Here is an 8,832-nt window from a genome sequence, read left to right as displayed (position 1 = left end):
ACGCGTCCCGTCTGGCGCACAGCCCACAGCAGCTGCACCGCAGGACGGAGAAACCCCATCACTGCCAGAGCTGCCATCTGAATCACGCACAACTGACCAGAGTTTGGTAAGCGATAAACGAGCAGAGATTTTAGCTCGTCATGGACAAACCTAGGTTTACTGCCATTATGTTACAAATGTGTCTAAATGTTTTTTCTTAAATTCAGTTGACCAGGAAAACTGATGGAAACGCACGCACCCCAATATTATTGTAATGAAATAAATCTAAAGTCACTACAGTACACCATTATTTAACATCTAAAAATGTATTAAGCTACTGTCTCACAGTTGGCTCCTTAATTCACACTTAGTCTCTCTCTCACAAGCTTTTTGTGTCTGTGTGCATCACTTCTCGTCTTACTTTCACGCTTCGATGCGAGCTGACCAGTCAAACAATGAATCGGTGACAAAGGCCCGAGGGAGAGACTAATAACTGCCGCTGCAGTTCTTAACGTTGACTATCTCTAATGTTGGTTTTAAGCGTTTCCATCCACATACTGTATATTATGCACAACAGCGCCATATGTTGAACTCTTTCTGACCTGCACGTCCTGGAGAAATGGTAATTCACGCGTCCTCTATGTTTTCCAGCGCTCAGGAAGTTTACTCCAAGAGGGGGAGACCTCATCATCACCACCAGAAGGGTCACGAAGTTTTCTTTCAGCTTCGAGTTTGGTCAGTGCCAAAAAAGCACTTTTAAAACGACAAGCCTCACAAGCAGACTGTTCAGTATGTTACAGCGACTACTTGTTCTAGTACTTATAAATATATATACGTATACATATTCCCTCGTAGGTAACGAGCCCAGATGCCGACACGGACACTGACGCACGGAGTCTCGAAAGCCCACGCGCCGCTATCGACGACCCAGATGTCCCGCCCCTACGACGAACTGACAGCATATTAGTAAGTTTGTCGAATGAAAACTAGCAGGGCATTTAACTTTTCAAAGAGAAAATGGTTCCAGAGAACAGTTGTGTTCATTTTCTATATTTCTGTCGCTTCTCGGAAACATCAAGCGTCAGCTTTAGGTTTTCAGGGGGTCTTACAGACTCGCGTTTTTCCGAGGTTCAGTTAGTAGAAGCGCACTGCCAATGCAGAGGGATCGGCACCTCTGCTAAAATGTCGTCTCTCCTCATTGTACAAAAACAGTTAGCGGTTAAGCGACAGGCGAGCGAGCAGTAGGTGTACAGCGTAGGCACCAGCGTGTCAGTTAATAAATGGCGCCCCTTCTGTTTCCTTACTGCTGGAGAGCAGCCCTAGTAAATGTGTAGAATAACGGAGTTACAGCTGTAACGTGAATCTTTTCATTGATCTGCACGATGTGTTGCACGTTCTCCCCACGCTCGCGTGGCTTTTCTCCGGGCACTGTGGCTTCCTCCCACAAGCCAAAGACACGCACGTTAGGTTAACTAGGTACAGGCGACCGGTTGTCTGTGCGACGTCGGCCTTGCAGTCGGCTGGCCACCAGTCCAGGGTGATCGCGCCTCTTTCCTAAGGTCAGCTGGAATTGGCGACACTGACGGATAAGCGGTATAGAGAATGGACGGATATCTGCGCGATATTACCGCCTACTTACACTGCTCCCAAAAAGTGAGGGATATTTGGCTTTCAGGTGAAATTTCAGGACGAACCACCACCAATACATTCAGTCAGAACCGGTATTTAAGCAGTCCTCCTCATCCCGCTGTCGACATTGTGACATCGTGAGACCAAGACGACACCTAACTACGGATCGGTGGCACCTCAACACCGGAGGCTTCAAACAGGTCCTCAGATGAAGTGTCCACTGAGTTTAGAGGGTCACAGAGCGTCATTGGCCGGTTAAACAGAGATCCAGAGACCGGAAGAGTCCCAGAAAGGAGAGGAGCGGACGTCCTTTGGCCACGTCCCAATTGTACGTTTTTCTTTTAATAAATTGTTTAAGATGAAGAAACGACCAGTGCACGCCGCTACTTCAATGTCCTACTTTCACGATACGATATCACTGAAGCATTCACTTTTTACATTTTCCATCAATGTGACCCGAAAGCGGAATATCCCTAACTTTTTGCGAACCCTGTATTTTAGTTTCCAACACCACCAACAAATTGAATGTACAAAGTACAGTATTGCCTGTTGGGCTAAAGCCTGAAATCGTATTGATCTGTTTCATAGAGCACAATTGTCAAATCTTAAGTACACGAGCCACACTCGGTCAGGTGTTCTTCATAAACAAGCGCAAAGTAGTTTATTACATTTGACCCGATCATCTTTCGATATCGCTTTGGACAGATTACCCCGGTTATTACTGCGCACCTGTGTACTTTATGAACTTAGGCCTTCCTCCTGGTGCCAGCGGGCACAGGTCACGCGCGCACACCTCAGCCACTCGACTCCATCCTAGGGGAAACACAAGTCCACGTAAGATTTTCATAGCTGTTAATGTTTGTTGTCGCTAATTTAGCTCCAATTGTCATTTTCTATTTCATTTTCCAGCTTACCAAAGAATACCCGGATCCGACGTACAAGGCGCCAGATAATACAGAAGCGTCAGACAGCCGCATTGAAAGCACCGACGGTGACTCTATTCCATCCAAAGACTCCACAGACGAAAGCAGTACAGATGGATCTGACAAACCTACGGGCGAGGTTCCATATGTGAAACAGAAGGTGTCGAAGCCTCGTAGAGGAAAGACATCGGACAGTACTCTGAAAGATAACGATGACAGGAGAGGAAAGAGCGACAACACGGACACAAACCCGGAAGATGTGTCAGTGCTGAAGCTGCAGAAAAAGAAAGACGGCGGCAGACTTTCCAATAAACCACATTATCGTCCGTACTGTCCCGTACATTGCCTTAAAACGGCGAGGCACTCAGTATGCAGACAGAGCGACGAAATGGCTGTAGCACAAGCAGTTGCCTTTCCTTTGAACCCCAAAGAGTGAAAATTGCATCTCGACCTTATTAGAAACAAAGGAGACCAGGCTCATAATAACGAGGTCCTAAAACGTGGTCGTGGAACACTAATCCCCAAATACCAATCTGGAAAAACAGCGAAAGTAAGCGACTCTATGCACTGCATAAACTGCAAGGCTTTTCTTAAAAGAAAATTATTACGGAGGCACGTGTCCAGGCGCGGGCTCTCACAAGAATGCGATACAAACGAGCCCGGCAGAAGTTGAATCCAGTCGCCGTGTGCTTTTGCACAGCCAGCCCCAGATGACGTTAGCCATAAGGTTTGGGAGCCGATAAACGGTACGCACCGAGATGACGTGACAAACATCATCAAACAGCAGAAAAGTATTTAGAGATTTGGAGAATACATTTATGCCAAACGTGGACACGACGAGACCAAACACGAGCACATTCGACAACAGATGCGAGAAACGGGTAGACTAATTCAGCACGTGCAGAAAATGGGCAGACTGAAAAGGATGGAGGACTCGTACGTACCTTCCAACTTGAACTTTGCGGTCGACGCCGTAAAGGGCGTGGCAGGCTTTGACAAGGAGAGAAATCTCTCCAAAACTCTGAAACTGGGCCACAGTCTGAAGAAGATCGCTGATATTCTCGAGCGCGAAGCGCAGATGGCAGAGTCTGACCGTGAAGAATTTGTCAAGAATCCGAAGAGGAGCCGGGGTCTTTACGAGAAGAAGTGGGATGTGCGCGTGTCATCGCGAAAAGAATACCAAAGCAGGCTTAAAGATGATCCAAATAAGAAGAATTGGTCCAAGCTGGCCAATTAGACTCTTGGTGAGGTGATACCGTTGAATTGCAGGAGAGAGGGTGAGGTGTCAAAGATGCCACTTAGTGCCTTCACTGTAAGAGACAGCTCAGAAGCGCATTCAGATTTGGCGCTAGGACTTTCAGAGTTTGAGCAAAAGCTCTGGCAGCATTTAGAGCACATTGAAATCAGGGGGAAAAGAGACAGGAAAGTTCCCATTCTTCTGACTCCAGACACGCTCTCCTCAACGCAAGTCTTGGTCTTGGTCTGCGGCGTCCCTGATGAGAATCCCTTTTTTTTCTCCAGACCTGAATCAGAAACACACTGGAGGGGATCAGATGCCATCAGACAGATCGCAAAGGAACGTGGGGCCAAGCGTCCCGAAAGTCTGTCCTCAACCGAGTTAAGAAAGCACGCGTCCACACCGTCCACAGCGCTCAACCTAAGGGATAATGAGACGGGCGTCCTCGCAAATGTCCTCGGCCACGACATCCGGGTCCACAGGCAGTACTACGGACTACCCGAAGGAACGCCGCAGTTGGCTAAAGCGAGCAAAGCGCCGATCGCCCTAGAATCAGGCCGACTCTCAGACCGGAAGGGAATGAGCCCGGACCAAATCCAAACGGATCCCGACGGTAAATTGAGTTTCAAAAATATTGATCTAGTCGAGAGGAAATGTTGTCCCGTCATATTTGGGTTAACCCTGTTTTTCAGAGGAAGCGCCAGAAGCCAGGGATGGCGATCTCTCCGCCGCAGGGGAGGACCTGTCTTTCTCTTCATCGGTGGGCGGGATACAGCTACTACAGTAGTTATACCTTCCGACACAACAGGCAAGCGTGAAGATGAACCGCATGCCAACGCATTGACCGTATTGTCTGTTTTTGTCGAAGGATCCTCAACGTCCTCCTCGCGGAGAAGTCAACCGTCCGCAGACGAGTTTGGCGACGTCACACCCAGAGGTATACCATGGGGTAGAAAGTACTCTCTCCATTGTTTCATTGTCTTTTCTAAACAGTGACTCATTAAAAAGGGAATGATTTATTGTTACGTTAACGGGGTACTCAACACCCGAGAAAAAAAGAGAAACCGAGTCTGACGGCGATCGCCCCGCAACAGGTATCTTTAGATAATAAAATCCCTCGTGCTATTTGAGCTACCTCTTTGATTTTAGCAACCCAAAAGAAATGCCGTTTGTTCCTCTATTTTAACAGGATCCTCCACATCCACAGGAAGAGAGGAAACGGACGAGTCTGACGGTGACGACCCCACACCAGGTATTTGACACAATAGATGGTTTTAGTGTTATTGGACTGGCCTGCTTTTACAGGGATGAAATGAAAGAAATAATGCGATAGCATTTGAATATTGGACCAAATGTACGTCAACTACTTTAGAATAGAAATTCTGTCGATCGATTTAGCAAAATGAAAGTTGGCAAAATTCAGTTTGAAAATAATGCCACCGTCACGATCTGAAAATATTATCAAAACGAGTACCACTACCGCAACGAGCTCATTTGTAATTATTTCAGCCCACTGAAAAAATGCTGCGGAAAGACTTTATCCCACACGGATGCGCACTCGCACTGGTTTTCTAAAAGACCGGGTGGCAACGCAGTGGCCGGAGTATCTCCAAAACCGCTGCGGTTCAGTTGCCATTTTCCCAATTTTTTTCCCTTTTTTGCTCATCTCGGTATTACACGGTGACCTGCATTTTTGACATTTTGTAAACTATTTCTTCCTCAAATAGGACAGAGAGCCAAACCTACTGCCACAGGTGTTCCACAAACCGACGTCACGGCACTCGACGTTCATATCTCCCGTCGATGTGTCTTTATGTTTTTCTCACACAACAGAAAAACGGGCAGTATTAAAACAAAGTCTGATTTTAGCGTTCTAGCCCTAATATTCTGATTTTATTTCAAAGCCGCAGAAATACTTGAACTATCTGAGAGACACCTTGCGTACGTCTGGTAACAAATACAGAACAGATAGCTTTTTAGACCAAACTTAAGTTGAACTTGATTAAAGTAACTCATAGCGTCGTGGTTTAAGATTTGTTATATCTATTTCTTATATAGTTCATATGTGTTCAGTACTTCAAACACAAACGGTTGGCTTGAATTGCATTAATATATAATTGGAATTCACGATTGTCTTCCTCAGTGACTATACACCGTCTGTATACACGCTGGAGCGAAATAATCTAAAGAACTGTTACTTGTCTTATGATCTGCTCAACAATTTTAACAGGATCGTTCACTCTAAAGAGAAGACCGGAGACTGCCGAGTGTGACGGGAGTCAACTTAAAGCAGGTATTTCACGCTAAACGACCCCCCCGCTTTTATCCGCGTAACGCGTAACGAGGGCTTGTACATTTTAGCCCGATTGAAACGGCCTCTACCAGCGGCTCCAGTTAGTCACCGGGAGCAGAGAGCGTCAGCGACAGGTGCCGTCTCTCAGAGACTATTCCAATGTCTCGATCACTACGTATCAAGACCGAGATGTTACTTCCGTGTTTGTAAATACCGATTATCTCGCGTCTTTGTCGGAATCCTCAAAGAGGAGACGTCGGTCATCTGCAGAGGTCTGCGCTGTGGAAAAGACACCAACGACCTTCATACAATCTGGTAAAGTACCGGGAAAGTCAGATTGCGTTTGCCGTGCAGAGGCTTTGCCGGGAGCACTGAGAGGAAGAACTTGGACAGCGCTAAAGTTTGATGTTAAAAATGGCATCGCTGCCTTTCGGCACGAAAGCGCAAGAAGATATTACAGACAAAGACACACACAATGCCCACGTTTGGGTAGTTCTGTTAAAACTCCACCTGACAGCCAGTTGGCTGTGAATGACGAGATGTCGCGAGTACCTACGTGCCGGAGAATGTAGCGTTGAATTTTAAAATGGATTTATTTTCTATATGTATTCATCTGTACTATGGATACGTCGGAGAAAGAAAACAATACTAGCCAGTTGGCTGTGAATGACGCGAGTACCCGAGATGCTGCGAGTACCTACCTTCTGGAGAATCTAGCATTCAGTTTCAGCACGTATCTATCCACACTACGGATATGTTGCAGAAACAATAAAAAACAAAAGGGAAATTGGCAGCGGTCGATCGCGTGCCGGAGGTAACATCTTTAAGCAGGATTTACGAAAGGGGCCATCGTGACCCGTGTCTTTCGAGGCCCCGTCTTTATTTGTTTCTTCTCCATCAGCTGTCGTTCGGCGCGAACGGCACGTCGGTGGATTTCATCGAATCTCGCTTCAGCGTAGCATACACAGGAGGTCTTCACAGCTGTGGATATGTCAGATCGATTGCGGATCTCACGAGAAAGCTGCGGGCAGTCCTCCTTTCATAAGGAGTTTTTGAGGTTCGAGGCTGGAAATGTTTGTTCTCCCAGGATGGTCTGTCACTGTCCGTGTGGAGCTGTTACAGAGACAGTCCTGCAGTCTAACAGTTGCGAGTCTCTGTCTCTATTGCTATTTATGGGGTGGGTCAAATGGGGTTTACCTGCAGACTTTGGGGGGCCTGCCTCTAGACTTGGGACACGCAAAAGAATACACATCCTGTTGATGAGATGCTACTTGAACACCTCTTTTGTTTCATACCTACCACGCCCACGTCCTGGTCAATGTCCTCGGGAACAATGTGGACCAGTCTCGCCACAGTTGAAACAGGGGTGTTTCTTTGCCTCAACGTCAGGCGGCCCCTTTTGTGCACGAACGGTACGGCTGCGCTCACACAGGACGTCACTGTTTTTTGTCCGACGTCAGGTGCGCTTCCCAAACTTCCATGGTGCGGGTGGTGGCGTGACCACCATCAGGTTCAGTAAGACCACAGCGTTCACGATAGGTTCCTATCAGACGCTTGAGGTATGCGTGAACAAGCGTCAACACTTGCAGGTACAGGTCAGATCCACGTTTAGTCAGTCCTCCCCACGCCTTGTTGTGATCTGCGTAAGGTGAATAAAGTAACCAATCGGGGCACTGCCTCGCCACGTTTTGTAATTTATTGAATGCCGACTAGCAAAATGACCACATTGCTAGCTCTATGAAGCATTTGTATTTGGACCATTTGAAGTTGTTGATAGTGTAGAGGTTGGCAGTATTCATCAAACAATCTAACTAGGTGTCTAAGTAACAAAGTGTAGGGGTTATAGGAGTTTGTGTGTGCGATTAGGCTGAGGAATGTGAGCCACAAAAGTGGGGGAGAGCCAGACCCCCTGGGGTAACAAAGAAAGTGAAGCGCTGTAGCTGTTTGCTTAGCTTTGTCCCTCAGTCTAGGCCTGTTGTAAACTGTGTCTGTGCGAATGGCTGCACAGTAACTCCAACACACGAGCAAAGCAAGTTAAGTTCTGCATCACAAGTCTCCTCTCCATCCCCTGCAGTATGGCAGATGTTTGAGCAGGATTTTCCGGACTGTGGACTGGGACCAGGGTGAAGAGCTGAAGCGTAAGTGACGAAAGCATCCACGTACACCTCTGCACTTCTTGAGCGGGTGGGGCATAGTCACGTACAGTTTAGTTGTATTGTAATCCTCCAAAAAACGATGACATAAATGTGTCAACGTAACAGTCACGGATGAATCAAAGTTGAGTTGGCGTTTAACACAATGCAAACACTAAGAATGAAGTGATTCCAACACACGTTTGCGTTTCAGATGAGAAAAGGAGAGGATGGGTGAAGAGACCAGGGATGAAGATGGGTTTGAGTGTGGAGTGTCCAAGCTGTGAATAAAGTTGTGCATTGTAAACAAAGTAAACAAACAAATAAACAAACAAACACACACACACATGAGACATTATGTGCAGGTCTTAGAAAGGTTTGCGGTTGTGTGAATCAATAGGATGAATGTTATTATAGCTGTTGTAAATGAGTGTGTCCAAGCTGTGAATAAAGCTGTACACAAGGCAAACACACACCCGAGCCTCCACATTAAGACTTTGATCACGTTAACAACAATGCAAGTCAATGACATGACCAAATCCAGTGAGAGAAGAAAAGTACCAGATGACTGTTGTCCCAGACACTGCCATGCATGCTCCAGATGTTTGTCATCAGGGGTGATTGGTCCTCGCAGCTGTT

The 8,832-nt window shown here is 46.7% G+C and overlaps 1 protein-coding gene and 1 long non-coding RNA gene across 2 annotated transcripts; both read left to right on the top strand.

Moving 5' to 3' along the window:
* Positions 1–687: 687 nt before the first annotated feature.
* On the top strand, positions 688–2,547 carry LOC139223500 (uncharacterized). Its single transcript, XR_011586010.1, has 3 exons — positions 688–714; positions 835–945; positions 2,518–2,547. It is a non-coding gene; the product is annotated as an uncharacterized lncRNA (long non-coding RNA).
* Positions 2,548–3,438: 891 nt separating this feature from the next.
* LOC139223418 (uncharacterized) lies at positions 3,439–8,484 on the top strand. The gene is made up of 7 exons (XM_070855333.1): positions 3,439–3,677; positions 4,053–4,381; positions 4,461–4,528; positions 4,637–4,705; positions 4,958–5,020; positions 8,136–8,199; positions 8,408–8,484. The coding sequence occupies exons 1-7, from the start codon at positions 3,439–3,441 to the stop codon at positions 8,482–8,484; spliced, it is 909 nt and encodes a 302-aa protein (XP_070711434.1).
* Positions 8,485–8,832: the final 348 nt, after the last annotated feature.

Source organism: Pempheris klunzingeri, chromosome 24, assembly GCF_042242105.1.
Source record: "Pempheris klunzingeri isolate RE-2024b chromosome 24, fPemKlu1.hap1, whole genome shotgun sequence".
Lineage (NCBI taxonomy): Eukaryota > Metazoa > Chordata > Actinopteri > Acropomatiformes > Pempheridae > Pempheris > Pempheris klunzingeri.
This window is presented reverse-complemented; position numbering and strand designations above follow the sequence as displayed.